Source organism: Antechinus flavipes, chromosome 3, assembly GCF_016432865.1.
Source record: "Antechinus flavipes isolate AdamAnt ecotype Samford, QLD, Australia chromosome 3, AdamAnt_v2, whole genome shotgun sequence".
NCBI classification, from domain to species: domain Eukaryota; kingdom Metazoa; phylum Chordata; class Mammalia; order Dasyuromorphia; family Dasyuridae; genus Antechinus; species Antechinus flavipes.
In genome coordinates, this window is record NC_067400.1 from 265,369,865 (window position 1) to 265,389,956 (window position 20,092).

Below are 20,092 nucleotides of genomic sequence, written 5' to 3' on the forward strand. Positions count from 1 at the left end.
GAGTAGAATACAAGATAGAAATACCTATGGAGGCTCAGGTTTAAAGACTCTTTCTTCATTATAAAAAAGTGGAAAAAGCACTGAGCTAGTATCTAGTTTTGGATGATAGGGATGCTGAAGGTCTGAGAAACGATAGACAGAAATGAATTTTGACCCTTTTATTGGAAGATTGCTTTCCTGGTTTTCTCTATTGTGAAGGTATTTGCAAAGGGTAAAATGGATATCTCCCCTGATTCATTGCTGTTGGAATCTAATTGTCAATTGCTGATCAGTTGATGCTCAGTATAATTTTTGTCTTCTAGCTTTGCCTCAGGATTTATTGACATTCAGTCTAAGGTAGGGAGAATCCTAAAGAAGAATAGGATGTCTGGCTTCAGGAATTATATATAGCAATTAATTATGCAGAAAGTAGCATTCATACTTTTTATTTAAAAAACAAAACTATTTACTATTCAACTATATCAACAAATTCAACAATTGTATAATAGTATTTTCATGCTAACATCAAGTTAGGATGAAGCCAAACTAGTTTGGATAAACTTATTACATCTCTAAAAAAATAATAAAACAGAAATAAAAGTAAACTTTAAAAGACCCAAAAACATTCCAGTATATAACCAAGAATAGAATTCTTATGAAAAGAAAAGAAAAAATGCAACTCAAACAAAAATGTATTTTCCAAAGTGGAAGACAAAGTCCCTTTTTGAAACAAAAATGACCATAGCAAAAAAAATTTTCAAAATGAAGTCAAAAGAGTTTCAGGTGGACTGCTAGCTTGAGATAATATCCATTCAAGTACAAAACTATAGATTAGAAAAGGAGTCAACAGATGCCCTCAAGATTCAATAGTACCAAAAAAATCTGGAAAAGAAATCTTTCCTTCAAAGTTATTCACAAAATACATATTTAAATTGTAAAGTCAGCTGTTTCCAGGGGAGAAATAATCCCTGTTTAAACTTATTCAAGGCTAGCAAAAGTGTAAACAAACATAATATGTCTCATGAAACTGAATGCTGGACATTTCAAGGACCATTTAATACAAGTCTAGGGCAATTTAAGTTTAAAAATCTGATTATATATACACACATATACATATATTATGTATATATTATAATATTATACACACCCACATGCCCACACACATATAAATATATACCTCAGGACTTCCCAGGACAGAAAAAAAAATTGTTCATGGTTTTTAGAAAAAAATATTCAATTACTTGCCAAAAATTAGTGACCAGAAATTATATCCATATTTCTCTATACTGGCTCCACATGTAAAAATCTCTCTGGATTCTCTTACCTATCTGACCATTTGTTCTCAATATACTTTATATAATATTAATCTAGGTAAAACCCTAAATGAACCCAGGTTTCTTGTGTTAGGCCTGCTTTTCTTCCTCTATTCTACTTCATTTAGTGATCTCATCACCTCTCATGGATTCAATTATAAAACGTCTTCTATAGGAATCAAACTCAATATATCCAAAACTGAACTTTTCCCCTAAATCTTTCCTGATTCTAAACCTCCTTATTATGGTTGAAGGAACTATTATCTTCCTAATACTCTTGACTTAGAACCTAGTTACTTAGAGACTCTCTCTCACCCTACCATACCCTATCCAATCTCTTGCTAAATAACCTGTAGATTTCATCTTTGGAACATTTTTTCTACATTCTCCTTTCTTTCCTGTTACTGTCATCATCCTGGTACAGACCCCCATTACTTTATGCTTAAAGTACTGCTAGTTGGTCTCTGACACAAATCTTTTCCTACCCCAGTCCATCCTCCATTCAGTCATCTAGTCATTTAGGATTTTCCTAAAGTGTAAATGTGATCCTGCCATCAAACTCTAGGAGCTTCTTAATTGCTTCCAGGGTCAAATAAAAAATTTTATTTAGATTTCAAAGAACTTCATAACCTTCCCAGGCCACCTATCCCAAACCCACCCCATACTTTGGGATCAAGGAATACTGGCCTCCTTTCTATTCTACAAACAAGGTACTCCCAAGCTCCCAGAATTTTCACAGTGTGTCCCCCATGGCTAGTATGCTCTCCTTCCTCATTTCTGTTTAATGGATTCTCTGGCTTCCTTCAGATCATAACTAAAATCCCTTCTCTAAAATCTTTCCCAGTCTGCCATTATTTTAGTGTGTTCCTTCTGTTTATTAGTTCTTATTTATCTTATATGTAGCTTGTTTGTATATATTTGTTTATATGTCATTTCTTGCATTAGACTGTGAGGTCCTTATAAGCACAGGAATTGCCTTTTTGCCTTTCTTTTTTCCCCCTCAGATTTAGAACAGTACCTGGCACATAGCGAGCACTCATTAAATACTTACTGACAGGTATGCTGTGTACTCTTTTGCCCAAGTAGGTAGGTTATGTGTGCAAACATGGGTCTGTATAGATATGTTATACACACACACACACACACACACACACAGAGAAAAAGAGACAGAAAGATAGAGAAAGCGAGAGAGTGTGTGTATGTGTAGAGATTGGAAAACTGTGGCCCATAAATTAAATTTTTTTTTTATCTTTTTACATGCAACAGAATTTAATTTAATTTTATTTTTTTATTAAAACTTTTTATTTAAAAAACATATGCATGGGTAATTTTTCAACATTGACCCTTGCAAAACCTTCTGTTCCAAATTTTCCCTTCCTTTCCCACCCCCTCCCCGAGATGGCAGGTAATCCAATATATGTTAAATATGTTAAAATATATATTAAATCCAATATATGTATATACAGTTATGCAGTTATCTTGCTTCACAAGAAAAACCAGATCAAGAAGGAAAAAAAAAACTGAGAAAGAAAACAAAATGTAAGCAAACGACAACAGAAAGAGTAAAAATGCTATGTTGTGGTTCATACTCAGTTCCCATAGTACACTCTCTGGGTATAGATGGCTTTCTTCATCACTGAACAATTGGAACTGGTTTGAATCATTTCATTGTTGAATTCAGCCATGTTTATCAGAATTGATCATTGTATAGTTTCATTGTTGACATGTATAATGACCTCCTGGTTCTGCTCATTTCACTTATCATCAGTTCATGTAAGTCTCTCCCAGCCTCTCTGAAATCATCCTGCTGGTTGTTTCTTACAGAACAATAATATTCCACAACATTCATATACCACAACTTATTTGGCCATTCTCCAATTAATGGGCATCCATTCAGTTTCCATTTTCTAGCCTTTATAAAAAGGGCTGAGACAAACATTTTTGTACATGTGGGTCCCTTTCCCTCCTTTAAGATTTCTTTGGGATAAAATCCCAGTAGTAACACTGCTGAGTAAAAGGATATGCACAGTTTGGTAACTTTTTGAGTATAGTTCCAAATTGCTCTCCAGAATGACAATGTCCCAGTTTTCTAATATCCCCTCCAACATTTGTCATTATCTTTTCCTGTCATTTTAGCCAATCTGACAGATGTGTAATGATATCTGAGAGTTGTCTTAATTTGCATTTCTCTGATCAATAGTGATTCGGAGCATCTTTTCATATGACTAGAAATAGTTCCAATTTCTTCATCTGAAAATTGTCTGTTCATATCCTTTGACCATTTATGAATTGGAGAATGGCTTGAATTCTTATAAATTTGAGTCAATTATCTATATATATATTTTTTTAGAATTGAGGCCTTTATCAGAACCTTTGAATATAAAAAAATATTTTGCCAGTGTATTGCTTCCCTTCTAATCTTGTCTGCATTAGTTTTGTCTGTACAAAACCTTTTTAACTTAATATAATCAAAATGATTTATTTTGCGATCAGTAATGATCTCTAGTTCTTCTTTGGTGATAAATTTCTTACTCTTCCACAGATCTCAGAGGTAAACTATGCTATCTTATTCTAATTTGTTTATAATATCATTCTTTATGTTTAGATCATGAACCCATTTCAACCTTATCTTGGTATATGATGTTAGGTGTGGATCAATGCCTAGTTTCTTCCATTATAGTTTCCAATTTTCCCAGTAGTTTTTGTCAAATAGTAAGTTCTTTTCCCAAAAGCTGGGGTCTTTGGGTTTGTCAAATACTAGATTGCTATAGTCATTGACTATTTTGTCCTGTGAACATTATTCCACTGATTAACTAACTACTCTATTTCTTAGCCAATACCAAAAGGTTTTGATGACCACTAATTTATAATAGAGTTTTAGATCTGGTAAGCTAGGCCACCTTTATTTGCTTTTTTAAAAATTAATTCCTTTGAAATTCTTGACCTTTTTTAGAACTTTATTTTAAAAGATTATATGAAGATCAGTTCTGTTGGACATGGTTCTTTTCAACAATGAGATGACTGAGGCCAGTCCCAATCATCTTGTGATGATGAAAGTCATTTACATCCTGAGAGAGGACCATGGAAATGAGTGTGTATCACATATCACATAGCATTTTCACTTTTTTTTGTTGTTGTTTGCTTATATTTTGTTTTCTTTCTCATTTTTTTCTTTTTTGATCTAATTTTCTTGTGCAGCATGATAATTGTTTAAATATATATTCATAATAAAAAGGACAAGACCTGTCATAGTTTTCAGGCAGTACAAAATCAATCAAAACAGAATTGTTCTAAGGGATACAGTTTACTTTTAAATTTTCATCTTTTAACCTTTTTCCAAAGAAGACTTTGATTCACGCCAGCAAACAAAGCAGGAGGTTGGGGCTAGACATTGGTTACTCTGTTCCTTTCAGTGAAAGAGAATGCTGTGTTAATTTTATCTGCTCCCTTAAATGATGTTAATGTAGGGGAAATAATTCTTACATTCAAATTGTGCTTCTAATCATTATTCTTTGAACAAGAAGGAATACCTCAAACTATACACTCAAGGCCTAACTCCCTTCCCACCAAATGTCACTTCCATAATGAAAATGTCAATTCCTAAGTAACTATTTGGGGTTGGCAGAAAGCCTGAAGTACTGATAAGATTACTCCCTAAGGCAAGCAGGGAAGGGCACTAGTGGGGATCAGCTCAAACCTAGTAGAGGTTGTAGGTAATCCCACTTTACTATAATGAATCAGATGTCAAACCCCTGAGGTTAAATTTCCCCTATAAATCTATCCATGGCTTTGCTGAATCCACCATCTTTGCTGAAGCTCTTTTGGGTTAAGTGTTGCCATGGCACTCTGCTTTATGGAGCCTTTCCTCTCATTCACCTACCATACCTCATGGTGTCTTTCTCCTTCTTATAGCTAACTAACTCTTTTAGAGTGCTACATTTCTCTAAAGATTTTGCCTGCCACTTTAGGACATACTCCAACCTCATTGTGTATACCCTTTCTCCTGACTAATTGGGAGTTTCACTAGGGAACTTGTCCTTTCCATTGTTAACTATATGCTCTCCCAATTCTGTTTCATATATACCATTTCTGATGTTTATTGTATCTCTTCATTTGTGTTTGTAACCTCTTCTCCCAAATAAAGCTATCTTTTGGAAATTTGTGACCAAAGATGAACTAGAGACCATTACTGATCACAAAATAGAAAATTTTGATTACATCAAATTAAAAAACCTTTGTACAAAAAAACTAATGCAAACAAGATTAGAAGAGAAGCAATAAACTGGGAAAACATTTTCACAGTTAAAGGTTCTGATAAAGGCCTCATTTCCAAAATATATAGAGAACTGACTCAAATTTATAAGAAATCAAGCCATTCTCCAATTGATAAATGGTCAAAGGATATGAACAGACAATTTTCAGAGGATGAAATTGAAACTATTACCACTCATATGAAAGAGTGTTCCAAATCATTATTGATCAGAGAAATGCAAATTAAGACAACTCTGAGATACCACTACACACCTGTCAGATTGGTTAAGATGACAGGAAAAATTAATGATGAATGTTGGAGGGGATTCAGGAAAACTGGGACACTAATGCATTGTTGGTGGAGTTATGAACGAATCCTACCATTCTGGAGAGCAATCTGGAATTATGCCCAAAAAATTATCAAATTGTGCATACCCTTTGATCCAGCAGTGTTTCTATTGGGCTTATATCCCCAAAGAAATACTAAAGAAGGGAAAGGGACCTGTATGTGCCAAAATGTTTGTAGCAACCCTGTTTGTAGTGGCTAGAAACTGGAAAATGAATGGATGCCCATCAATTTGAGAATGGCTGGGTAAATTGTGGTATATGAATGTTATGGAATATTATTGTTCTGTAAGAAATGACCAGCAGGATGAATACAGAGAGGACTGGCGAGACTCACATGAACTGATGCTAAGTGAAATGAGCAGAACCAGGAGATCATTATACACTTCGACAATGATATTGTATGAGGACATATTTTTATGGAAGTGGATTTCTTTGACAAAGAGACCTGAGTTTCAATTGATAAATGACGGACAAAAGCAGCTACACCCAAAGAAAAAACACTGGGAAACGAATGTGAACTATCTGCATTTTTGTTTTTCTTACCGGGTTATTTATACCTTCTGAATCCAATTCTCCCTGTGCAACAAGAGAACTGTTCGGTTCTGCAAACATATATTGTATCTAGGATATACTGCAACATATCCAACATATAAAGGACTGCTTGCCATCTAGGGGAGGGGATGGAGGGAGGGAGGGGAAAAAAATCAGAACAGAAACGAGTGCAAGGGATAATGTAAAAAAAAAATTACCCTGGCATGGATTCTGTCAATATAAAGTAATTATTAAATAAAAATTAAAAATAAATAAATAAATAAAGCTATCTTTTGTCAGAGAATGGTCATTGTAAATTCTTCACATGACCAAACTCCAACATTTGGTGCCTACACCAATCTCAGTTTTTAGTGCTGAACTTCAAACACATCATTTGGAACTTGGAACTGCTACAGTGAACATATTAATAATGTATACATATAATAAATAGTGAATAAATCCATTTATCCAAATCAATATCAAACAGAAATCAGAGAATCTCTTGCCCAAAGAGAAATTCCCCCAAATCTCTAATGTTCTTGGTTGGGGACAGGGATGCTTTTGAGGTGCTTCCAATTTCTTTCCTTTTAGGGATCTAAAGGAAATTTGAAACTGTGTCTTCTTTCTGGAAATTGAAAACAAAAAGACTAGGGTCTCTTTTCTCTTTGCTCCTCACAAATTCAGGGAGCATTGAGTAATCAATCTCCATCAATTAAAAAAGTGTTCTGGAAATGAGTTTTGAATCACCCTTACATCAGGGTAGAAAGTCAGCTTAGGAGTTCCAGAAACAAAGAAGCAAGGAAGATGAGGGAATGACTATATTGAATAAAAATTTTGACTTGTTTTTCAGAATGAGAACAGAAAGTGGGCTTGGGAGAATAGATCACTAATAACTCTCAGAACTAGAGTGCAGTGTGAAATGAGAGCAAAAGGTTCCAGGAAGTGGATTTTGCTATGAACTTCCTTTCCCTATGCAGATGGCTGGAGCCAACTCAAATTACTTAAGAGAACTGATTGTTAAATTTTCAGTATGAGCATTTATACTTTGAAAACTAGTGAAATAGATACTTCATTGTCCCCATTTTATGTATGGGGGAAAAAAAAAACTAAGGCTCAAAGAGATTAAATTATCTATCCAAAGTCAAAAAACTAGTAAGTAGTAGATCTGAGAGTAGAACTCTTATATTTGGTTGGCCTGTACCTCCTAGATTCTTCTTTTGAATTAGAAATTTGGAGGATGACCTCATTTACCCAAAATTCAAATATATCATACCAAATATGATCTTATTTGCTAATTTCATGTTGTCTATGTGGTTCTGACAAACAGACTTCAAACCTCACCTCTGCTCACATTTCCTTCTCTTTCTACTATCCATGCAAGGGTATGCAGGTAGTTGTTTAACAACTGACTCTTCAAAAAAAATTTACTAACAATATACTTTTAAGTGTAATCTAAGTGTATTAAGATTTTCTACATAATTTTTATTAAATTTAGACAATCAATAAAACACAAAACAAATCCTCATTTGCAGTTTGTCAGTTTCCAAAACATAAATGCTCAAGTATAAAGTTTAAGTATAAAATTTAACAATTCTTTTTAGCAGTTTGAACTAGCTACAGCACTTGCCTGCATAGAAAAAGCAAACTCACTTGAGTTCTTATTATTTGGGAATCAAATACACATACTATTGATGAGCATTGTAGTAGGTTTCTAAGAAATGCAAGTTTACAATATCTGGCTTCAGGTGGAACCCTGATGGAGAGGTTGTATCTATTAATTGTCAGAACAAGCTTAAAAATCATTTTTTCTCCAAAGATAATTTCCAAGCAATAGGAAGTCACATAAAATGAACCTTCTATTTTCAAGACCATAACAATAGTGCATTAACATTCCACAACTCAGCACTTCTTTCAATAAGTTAACATGAACCAGACTGAAAAGCAATGCAGAGGAAGTTTCATGGAATGCAGGAAAAAGCCACAGGACTTCTGTAACTCTCCACACCCTAGAGTGTAAACTAGGAATATTTTCATCTAAGGTAAAAACAATTGCCGGTAAAGGAAGCAACAGGAGTACAGAGTATGATGGTGGATTCAGTTAATTAGGAGAGAAAGCAATATGGCTGGCTTATCCTTTTGTGAGGGCAGGAGAAGGAAGGTGTGACCTAGGCTGCCTGTAAAATGCTGAGAGATGTCCCTGAAAAACAAGACCTTGGAGCAAAGTCCCCTTCATCTTCCCAAATAGCTCAACTAGAAAGTTTAAATTATTGTTGACTTGAGCATTAACTTTTCCCTATCTTACTCAACCAGATTTTCATTACTATTGTTCTTAGGGCCCTAAAGGAGATGGGCTTGAAGTCCCTTTTCTGCATATTCACTGTGAGTAAGGGTGGAGAGAGGATGGAAAAAGAGAATAGAAAATACAACCTAATTTTATCTGAGAAAAAGTTAAAATAATGTATATGGCCTCCTTCAAATCAGCTGATTCATCAATTAATTTTAGACCTTTTGGCTAAAATCAAATTATTCTGGATTAAATTATCCAGAATTCCCCAAATCACCTCTGTCCCAATACCAATAATAATCTGTCTCATTTCTACAAGACTTTGCTATTTGCAAAACAGTTGATTTTCAGAACTACATTCTGAATCAGGTGAGAAAGTATTTATCATTACCATTTTAAAAATGGGGAAATTAAATTCAAAATGAGGAAAATAAACAAGTAAATGGCAAGAATTGGGAATTAGACTTCAATTTCCCTTTCTTCCTTGGAGAGTTCTGATGAAGTTCACTCTAAAGCAGTTTATATATGGATGACTACTCAAAGCTCCTTTACAAGGTATAAAATGATTCAGTCACACCTGAGAACCTAACCCATGTACCTCACAGTCGCTAACCTTGCCCTTTAAAAGTTTTACCTATTTTTGCCTAAAAATCTAAAATTTAGCTTTTTAAAAGTTTTTAGAAGTAGTCAAAAATGTACATATTGGGAATCATCAAAACTATTTGGCATTTGTAAAAAAAAATAGATAAAATGATCAGTAGGAAACATGAGGAACACAAGACTTAGGAGCAAATTAATATAATTTGTTAAACCAAGAAATTCCAACTACTCAGTATATGACAAAAATTGCTGGGGAATCTTGAGAGCAATATGGCAGAAATTAAATTTTAGAACAACATCTCACATCAAACAATACAATAAATACCTTAATATTAAAGGCCACATTACAAAGAAATTAGAAAATAACAAAAGAAGATATCTTTCCTAGCTATGGACAGAAGGTTTCTTGATCAAATAAGGGATAGAATCAATTACTGGAGTTAAACCAGACAATTTTGAGTCAAAGGATATGAGTAGTTCTCAAAAGAAGAAAAGCCAACTAAATGCTCTAAATCATAAGAGAAATAAATGCAAATTAGAACACCCTGGGGTTTCAATTCATGTCCATTAGATTTACAAAAATTATAAAAAAAAAAAAAGGAAAATGATAATTGTGGAAGGGGATATAAAAGGGAGTACATATTGATGTATTGTTTATAGAATTATGAATTGGTCTAACATCCTGAAAATTAATTTGCTACTACTTCCATATACTTTGATCCAGCGATGGCAGTATTAGGCATATTCAAAAGAGAATTTTTTTAAATGACAGAAATTTTATATATATATATATAAACTATTTTGTTATAACAAGGAACTAAAAGCTAAAGAAATGTCCATAAATTGGAGAATGAGTGAACAAATAGGATATGTAAGTAAGAAGTACTTACTAATATGTATGAAATGATGATAGATTCAAAGATAGTGGAAAGAATATGTATGTACTGATGAAATTGTGAGGGATAGAAAATCCTTTCCAAAAATGACTACTCAGAGACCTCTCGAAGTAAAAAGCAGAAAAGTTCTTTATTTAATAAATTCTCATGAGGATGAGAAATTCCACCATGAGGAGGGAAAGAGAGAAAGCTCATGGTAGAAGGGCTAAAGAACTAGGAGAAGATATACAGTTTTTATAGATTTTAGTTACAAAGGATTACATCATGGGTTGGGGGAACATTAAGAGATAGGTTGCCTCTCCCCCCCATTAATTGGATGTTATTTGTGCCAAAAACAACAGATTCCCTGGTTCCAAAAAGAACCATATATCAGGCAACTAGTTGTCTAAACATTGATAACTTGAACAGCGATAAATGTCATCATTTTAGGTTAAAGACATATATCTAAAATCTAGGTACATATTGGCTAATACTCAACATACTTATGCAGGTCACAGAGACCTAGAGAAACTAAAATACAGAAGAGGAATTTAAACATTCTTGGAAATTCTTCACTTTATCTCTACTCCACACAAAAAGAATAGAACCAAGAAAACAATTTATATAATGATCATAACATTATAAAGAAAATTTACTTTGCAAGACTTAAGAACCCCAATTAATTCAATGACCAAAATAAGTTTTCTACCTCTTGGAAGAAAGGTAATATGCTAGAGATATAGAATGAAATAGTATTTTTAGATATGAGTAAATTATGAATCTGTTTTGTGAAATTTCTTACCACAGAGGGTTTTATAAAATGGGGAGGGAAAGAAAGTAAGGATGAGGTAGTTTTAGGAGAAGGGGAGAAGAGGAGTAGAAGGAAAAGGAGGAGGAGGAACAAGAGGAGAAGGAAGTAGAAGAGAAGAAGGGGAGGAGGAGGAGTAGAAAAAGAAGAAAAGGGAAAAACAAGAGAAGAAAAGGAAGAGGAGGAGGAGAAGGAGGAGGAAGAAGTGGAAGAGGAGGAGGAGGAAAAAGAGAAAATAAAAAAGGAAAAGAAAAGAAGAAAGGAAGAACAGGAAAGAAAGAAGGGAAGAAAGGAGAGAAGGACAAGGTGGGAAAGAGGGAGGGAGGGAGGGAGATCAAAACTGAATTTTGAAAAAGCAAAAAAAGAAAAGAGAAACATCAATGATTTTGTTGTTTTATTCACAGAAGAGAACAGAAGGAGGTTTAGAGAGAAAATGAGAAAGCAGGACACTTTTGGAACTAATGTGCTGAATTTAGTAAATACTTGAAAAAAACAAAGCTGTATATAATTAAATTTGTTTTTTCTATAACTTTTTAAAATTATTTTTTGTAATTTTTATATAGAGAAATGTTTAAGTTCATTGGTGTTTGTCCAATTCAAAATTATTTTTTTTTTTTTTTTTTTTTTTTAAGAATTGTAGTTTCAAGGTACAGGACACATTAAATTAAAAGTTAACATACCCTCCCAGCCTCATGCCAAAATCTACTTTGCTAAAGACTATAAACAAAGTTAAAATGTAACAGTTAACAAACAAGAGTCAAATAGCTTTCTTCTCATTCTGAGGGGAATGTCAAAGGTCAGAGACCTCAATGAAAAGCAACTGCTCTTTGTTTATTTAGCTGGATATCATCCAATAGCTGAGTTTGATGTGTGTGTGTGTGTGTGTGTGTGCCTAAAGGCATTTGAGCCAGAAACTTAGAATTCTAGGTCTATTAAGGACCTTAAAGATCTTCTAGTTTGCGCTCCCTTGTTTTATTAGTGAAGAAACTGGGTTCTAGAAGGGTTGTGACACTTTAAAGACTAGGCATGAGTAGGTAGAGCTCAATCTATACTATAGGTTTAAAGATTTTTCAGCTCAGTGTTCCTTCAGTGACACTACACTGCCTCCCAAAGTTCACTGCAGAAACTTTATTTTAAAATCTCCTATAGACAGAACCAACCAACCAACTAAATAAATAAATAAGGAAATCAGAAGATGCTATGAATAAATAAGATGTTATTTCTATCCTTAAATCCATATGAACTTTAACAAAAGAACACTGCTATATTTTTGCTACTGACGCCACACATCTGTCCCCTTCTCTCTAATAATCTGCCACCAGAGTTTACTCTCATCATTCCTCTCTTAGATCCTGGCAATTCCTTATAACTGGTCTATTTCTAGTCTCTCCTTTCTCCAATTCGTTCTTCATGCAGTTGCCAAATTGATGCCCCTGCCTATCTTTCCAGGTTATGACAACTTACTCACCCTCTGTACTCTGTGTTCCAACTGAACTGGCTTATTGGTGGTTTCTGAAATTCTATCTCCTGTCTATTTGAACAGGCTGTCCCCCATGCCTAGAATTCCTCCCTCCTTAATCTCCTCTCTTTAAATCCTGGATCCCTTCAAAGTGCACCTCAGGTGCCATCTCTTCGTATAAGTGACTATTTCTGTTCCTCCACTTAGTGCTGTCCCTATGCCTCACCATTTTAGAAATTAATCTGTATTTACTTTGTATGTACTTATTTGGTTCTTTATTTATCTGTGTACATCCCTCAATAAAATGTAAGCTGCTTGAGGAAAGACACTTTAAAATTTCTTTTGACTTTGTATACTCTTCTAACCTGTAACTTTTCCCACCCTCATCCCAGTTCTGGTCCATAATAGGTTCTTAATGCCTGCATTTTTAATAGAAATAAATTGGCATTGTAAATAGTTTGAGGTTTATAGTTTCTGTTTATAATTTTAATCTTCATTGTGCTTTGTTTATTTAAGTAGTTTATGGTTATTTAGAATGCCCTGTTCCATGTGTGATTTTTCCCCCCCTGAGGCAATTGGGGTTAAGTGACTTGCCCAGAGTCACACAATTAAGAAATGTTAAGTGTCTGAAACCAGATTTGAACTCAGGTCCTCATGATTTCAGAGTTGGTGCTTTGTCCACTATGCCATCTATCTTCCCCCATGTGTGATCTTATAGAAGGATAAGAACAAAATGAACAGGATAAAGCATATATGACTTGCTATATATGTTCCTGGAGATCATATGAAGAAAAGAAAGAAACTTGGTTTGGAGGTTCATTATGACTATCTTCCTGAGAACACTATAGTTATTTATTTCTATCCTTGCTTTAAAGCATCTTTCTTCCAATTCCTAGAATCAAGAATCAAGAAATAGCCGTTTCAGAGAGAATATGAAGGGATACAGGCCAATAAAATCCAGAGTTTAGAGAATGAATTTTCAAATGTAAATGAAAAAAAATCATGTTATTTCTATTAGGCAGAAAGTTTTCTTCTTATGACTTTATCATATATTTATTTCTAAATCCTTTAGTGTTGAATTTTAAGTCTGCCCAAAGATTAAATGAACACTGGGATCTCTAGAGTGAGGTCGGTCAATCAACAAATATCATCTGAGAACCTACTATCTTCCAAGCACAAAGTACAAAAATCGAAAAAAAAAAATCTCTTTTTCCAATGAACTTTCCATTCTAATGGGGAAGACAAAAGTTACTATGAAATAAGTATACACATGAAAACACATGAAAAAATGCTTTAAAAGCAGTTAAATAAAAGATAATGGTATTTAGGAAGTATAAAGTTTGAGAGGGAGGATACTAGCAGTTTGGGAAAACAGGAAAGGCTTCATACAAAAGATTGTACTTGAGCAGCATTTTTGTTTAGATAGAAATAAATTATATTTATGTTCTAAAATATAATTTATAATGTATGATATACATGTAATATAACTATTTGTATTAAAAATGTTAGGTCACTGATTATGCCTGTTCAATAAACCATGTATTGTGTTTGTGGGATAACTGGTATTGAGCTGCATCTTAAAGGAAAAACAAGATTCTAGGAGACGAAAGTAAGAAGAGATGAACTTATCTATGCATGGCAGATAGTAATGGCAATGATGTAGGAGATAGTATTATGTGTAAGGAACAGAGATATATGATCTATGTATGGCTAGATCACAGAGAGTAGGAGGGCAAGAGATAGATAATGAGGTTGGAAAGATAAGTTGGCTTCAAATTGTATATGAACTTTATATTGTTTATATATTGTTAATGGATGGTAGTTGTTCCTACTATTGTGTGATTCACAAAGAACTTTATATTTTTCCTTAGAGACAATAAGAAGTCATAAAAAGTTAGTTGAGAAGAGTATATTGGCAAGTAGTTCTTTTTATACCTTTTATTCAGTAAATGTTCACTGATTTTTCTCCCTTGTCTAGACCAATGATTTCATCCCTGTTGGGGATGCCCAGGGTGGAAATTCCTTCCATAGATGCAGATTAGAATTGCCTTGGCAGATAGCAGGTGACCAATGTATTTTATTGCTTAATAGATTGATTGATTGATTGATTCAGAGATTATGTCTTATTCAAGACTTCCAAGCAAATAGATGTCAGAGGCAGGGCAAGAACTCATGTGTTCTTGATTTTGAATCTAGATCTCTATCTATTATACCAATGGTTTTCAAAATATAATTCAAAGAATCCTAGAAGCCTCTGATCTCTTACATAAGGTCTACAAATTCTCAATTAGCTCTAATATGGCAAATATCTGGAACTATAACCCACATAAAAACTCTTTGAATAGATACTTAATTTTTAATATAAAGTTACTGAGAACAAAAGTTTGAGAACAACTGCACTATGCCACTCAGATATTTGGTGGTAGTCCAATAAGTTAATTACTTAATTTTCTCAAGATAGGTGGTTGTTTAGAATTTAAAGATTCTGACTAGAATGGACTGGATTACATATGGCTGGAATGGAAAGGGCAAATCACAAATTTTTTTGGATTCATTTTCTTCATCTGTAAAATGGAAGGGCTGGACCAGATAACTTCTAGGGTCTGTTCTAGCTCCAGAGTTATGATAGAAATGAAATAATACAATTGTATTACCTATCACAGTAGACAGAAAATGAAATGTGATCAATGCAGAAACAAGAAAGGAGAATTCAAATGCTGGTCATATTAAATTAGCTACGATCTTCTCAGTTAAGAGGACCCAACCCTAATGCCTAGAGGAGACATTTTTCTTATGTATTTCAAACAGAATATCCATTCCTTTATCTCCAGAACTGTTAATATTCCCAAGAGAAGAGAAGGTCCAAATTGAGCACTTACTGAAAAGTTCGAACTGCCAACCGGCTTCCTTGTCGGAGACCTGCATTCCTCAGCAAGGTACTCAAATTAAACAGCATCTTTGGCTGATAATGGGAAGGACAACTGCAAGTATGCAAGAATTCCTCTGCACAGAGTCAGCAAGAAGAAGCACCTTTGTTTAAAAGAGGATCTTCTATGTGAATGAGGGAGCAAAGGTAATACCACCTTTCAACCACTTTATCTAGCCTTCCTGATTAGGATCCATGCTGTTCAAGGTTAAGGGGCAGGTGTACTTTAATCCAAATTGCACTGGTGTGTATTTTTAAAGGGATATTAACTCTTGGTTTCCATTTCAGAGACAAGCCAAGAGAGACTTTTCATCAATCTTTTGATTGAATCACACAATAGTAGGAACAACTACCATCCATTAACAAATATTTATTGATTGCCTATTGTGGTCAAGGTAGAATAAAATTAGATCAATTGAGATAACATTTGTAAAACACTTTATAACCACAAAACTTCATATAAACGTGAGCTATTAGTAATTTTTGTTGGTTGGTTCATTGAGACCTGTAATTTCATTGGTAAAAGAAAATCTGGTTTGGAAATTCTTTTCACTGGTGATTTGTCTACAGAAATTGTCTATAGTAAAATAGTAATTTGTCTATAGAAAGAGTGAGAGGGGTAGCTAGCTGGTGCAATGGATAGAGCACCAGTCCTGAAATCAGGAGGACCTGAGTTCTTCACATGTCACCTCAGACCCTTAACATTTCCTAGCTATGTGACCCTGGGCAAATCACTTAACCCCAATTGCCCCAGAAAAAAAAAAAAAAAAAAGAATGAGTTTCTCATAGTCACAAAGTCAGTTTCAGAGAGAAATTTTTAATACTGATCTTGCTTATTTCAAGGTCTTCTTTCTGTTGTTCAATCATGTACAACACTTTGTGACCACATTTGGAGTTTTCTTGGCAAAAATACTGGAGTGACTTTGCCATTTCCTTCTCTAAATCATTTTATAAATGAGGAAATTGAGGCAAACAGGATAGATAGTAAGTGTCTGAGGCTGGATTTTAACTGAGGAAGGTAAATCTTCCCAACTTCAGGCCTACTCTAGGAAATACAAAAAAATAACTCAGAACATAATAAAGGGAATAGCAGAACACAAGTTTTCATTATTTTGGGAGCTCAGAAATGACTCCAAAATAAAATATTTAATGAATAGCCAGTATCAATTAACATAGGGAAATTGAGAATGAGCATTTCTCTGTAAAGAAAAGGGAAAATAGGAGGTAAAGACCTAGAACAAAGAAAAAGCCAACACACATTCATTAAATGCTTGCTATCTTTCAGCTGCTGGAGATACAAGTACAAAAAATCCTGAAACAATCTCTAACTTTTGAGGTGTTCACATTCTAAGCATCTGGATTGCACTTGGGGGTGGATGGCACTCCAAACCTAGAGTCAGGAAGATCCAATTTTAAATCCAACCTCAGATACTTTTCAGTTGTTTGACCCTGGATAAGTCACTCTATTACTTCATTTTCCTTAAACATAAAATAGAGATAATAATAGTGTACACTATTGTGTTGTTATAAATAACCAATGAGATAATATTTATAAAGTATTTAGCACAAAGTTTGGCACATAGAATGCACTATATAAATTCTAGTTATTAATGTTATTATTAAAGGTGGGTAAGCAATAAATATATAGGAATATATATATATACATATATATATACTATACAATACGTGCATATACAGAATAAATATGTTATTTAAATAGAAGGTATTTTGGAAATGAAGGAACTAGCAGTTGGGAATAGGGAAGGGTTTCATGTAGAAAATGGTGCTTTAGTTGCATTTTAAAGAAGCATTCTATGAAAAAGAGAAAGCCATGTGAAGAGGTTGCATTCTAGTCTTGAGAGGTATCCATCATAAAAGTGAGGAAATAAAAGATGGAGTGTCAATTATAAAGAATGGAGACAAAGCTAGTCTGGCTGCATCTAAGTAAGAAAAAGTGTGTAATGTATAGGTAAGTTGAAGAAACAGGTTGAGTTCAAGCTATTGAGAGCTTTAAAAATATAAAACAGAAGAATTTACATGTTATCTTAGGGGCAATAAGGAACAGCTGAAGTTTATTCTGAAAAGTAATGGCATAATTATATATTGGCTTAAGGGAAACCACTTTGACATCAGTATAGAAAATCAGCTGGAAAGGGGAGAGATCTGAAACAGAAAGGCTAATGAGGAAGCTATTTCAATAACCTAAATCAGAAGTAAAAAGGGTCTGCACTAAGGTGATAGCTATATGAATACAAAGAAGGGTTCAAATGTGAGAGAGATTCTAAAGGAAGAAACAGCAAAATTTGTCAACTGAGCCTATATGTGGAATGACAGAGAGCGAGGAGTCAAGAATAATGTTTGAATTTTGTCCCTGGGAATTTGGAAAAATGAGGATGGGTTCAATAGCAATAGGAAGATTTACAAGAGATGTAGGTTTGGGATGGAGGTTATTGAATTCTGTTAGAATGTATTAAGTATGAGATACCTACAGGGCATCGATTTAAAATGTCTAGTAGACAATTGATGTTGCCTTGAGATCTTCATATTTGAGGATACCCTGTTCATTCTCATTTGACCACTTGATCTCACACTATACTATATTATATTTTATATATATATATATACACATATATATTATATACTATATAATATAGCCTATACTATATTATTTTATTTATCTCTGTAAATGTCATTTCACCATGTTGTGGTATTTTGTAACCAACTTCTTGGCAGACCCTATACTTTATCCTCATACCTCCTCAAGCACTTAGTTTAGTGTTAACATTTAATAATAACACATATTTTGAGATTAATATGTTTGCTACATGAATGAGGGACATTGGTAGTCCTGACAAGGATTCTTGATCAGAAACATACCCTATATATTGGCTCTTATCTCATAACTTAAGGCCATAAGTATTATCTGATTTTAGAATTTTGGAATTATTGGATATTGGAATAATGTCAAGTGGCCATAAGAAGAAATATTAGAGCATCAGAAGATTGGTTCTCTAATTGTATGTACTTACAAGCATTTTGTTCTGTCTTTAAAGTTCATTGCTTCCCCAAGACAATTCAAGCAGTGTCTTCTGAACACAGTAATTATATAATAATATTTGATGAATGAATAAATGTGTAAATAAATAAATGAACGAGCTAGACAATATAGTTCCAGTTATGCCCAAGGAGTTCCTAAAGCCAAAGCTTAAAGCTTAAACCTAAAGCTCTTGCCACTCTCTTGCCACTGTTGGAAGTGATGATATAGTGGCTACAATGGGATTTTCCAACCTCCTTCAAAGTTTTACTAATTCCAAAAATGTCACATATACACAGTGAACTTTTTTGTTCTCTTGCTCATTTTCTGACTTATGGACTTTTTTGTACCTTCATGGTGCTTTCATAAGGACATGCATACCAGCTTACATGTAAAGAGTACTTTCTGAATAGTAAAAGCTTTATGTACATTATCCTACTTTATCTCCTTTATGCTTACCTTGAACATATTAAATAATCAGTATTTGTTGAATGATAGATTAGGTATAATTTTGTATCCCAGGCTCTATAAAATGGAACTTAAGTTACTAGTTATGGAAGATTAAGAATTCTAAAAGGTTAAGTGCAGTAGATACAGGCCTGAGCTTTAGTCTTGTAAAGATACAATTTCAAGTCTTGAATCTGACACATACTAACTGTGTGATTACATACATAACATTAAATCTTCCAAAACCTTTAGGTTAAAAATAAACTGCTGATCTGCCTTGGAGAAAGGAGTATTTACACTGGAAGTTACCCATAGTGATAAAATCATAAGTTTAGACAAAACAAACTAAAAAGATCTCAAAGTTCACTACATTTGAATGGAATATATGTTTTCAGCTAGATCCTCTAAGGGAAGAAAACAAGGTAATTAATTTATTAAGATTTAGTTTCTCAAATGAGATATGATATAATGCAACCATGAGATTGTATAGGCCAAATAAAGTATGCATAAAGAATTATGTACTTAAATAAATAATATAAGTACATATATTTATATAGCTATATAATCTAAATTTATATAAATAAATAATTAGTATAACATATTTATATGATAGAATATATTATATTAATATATACATTAAATATATTAACATGATTATATCAAATTTATATAATATAAATAAATAATGAATAAGTATAAGATATCTGTGGTGATGATAGTGATGGTGAGGATGATATAGTTTGGGTCTCTGGAAAAATTAGAAACAGAAGAGCAACTAGATGATACAGTGGATAGAATACCAACCCTGAAGTCAAGAGGACCCAAATTAAAATCCAGCCTTTGTTACTTAATACTGCATAGCTGTGTGACCCTGGGCAAGTCACTTAATCCCAAATGCCTTAGCAAAAAAAAAAAAAAAAAAAAGGAAAAATAATTAGAAACAGTAGGAAGTAAGCTAGAGTCATAGAAAGAGAACATTATTACCAGCTATTTCCATTTTTTTCTTTTGTAGAAATATAATCCAACTGAGCAATTCTTCTAATGTAGGATATATGGAAAAGTTTTTACTTCTGTAAGGATTTCACCAGAAACTGTAGGAAAGAAAACAATACCATTGGAGTTTCTAGACCTGCTCTTTCTATAGGATAAAGAATCATTCCATGTTAATGTGGCAGACTCAGTCCTAGCCCTTCTGGGGTATACATTATTTTCCCAAAGAGTCTTACATCACATTATT

General features: G+C 33.5%; 1 protein-coding gene across 1 annotated transcript in view; it reads right to left on the bottom strand.

Annotated features, from left to right (window-relative positions):
- OTC (ornithine transcarbamylase) overlaps positions 1-15,488 on the bottom strand; it is a 71,570-nt gene extending 56,082 nt beyond the window's left edge. The window contains exon 1 of the mRNA XM_051985035.1: positions 15,328-15,488. Within this exon, the coding sequence (XP_051840995.1) occupies positions 15,328-15,404 (77 nt within the window). The 5' untranslated portion in view covers positions 15,405-15,488. The remainder of the gene's footprint in view (positions 1-15,327) is intronic.
- Positions 15,489-20,092: the final 4,604 nt, after the last annotated feature.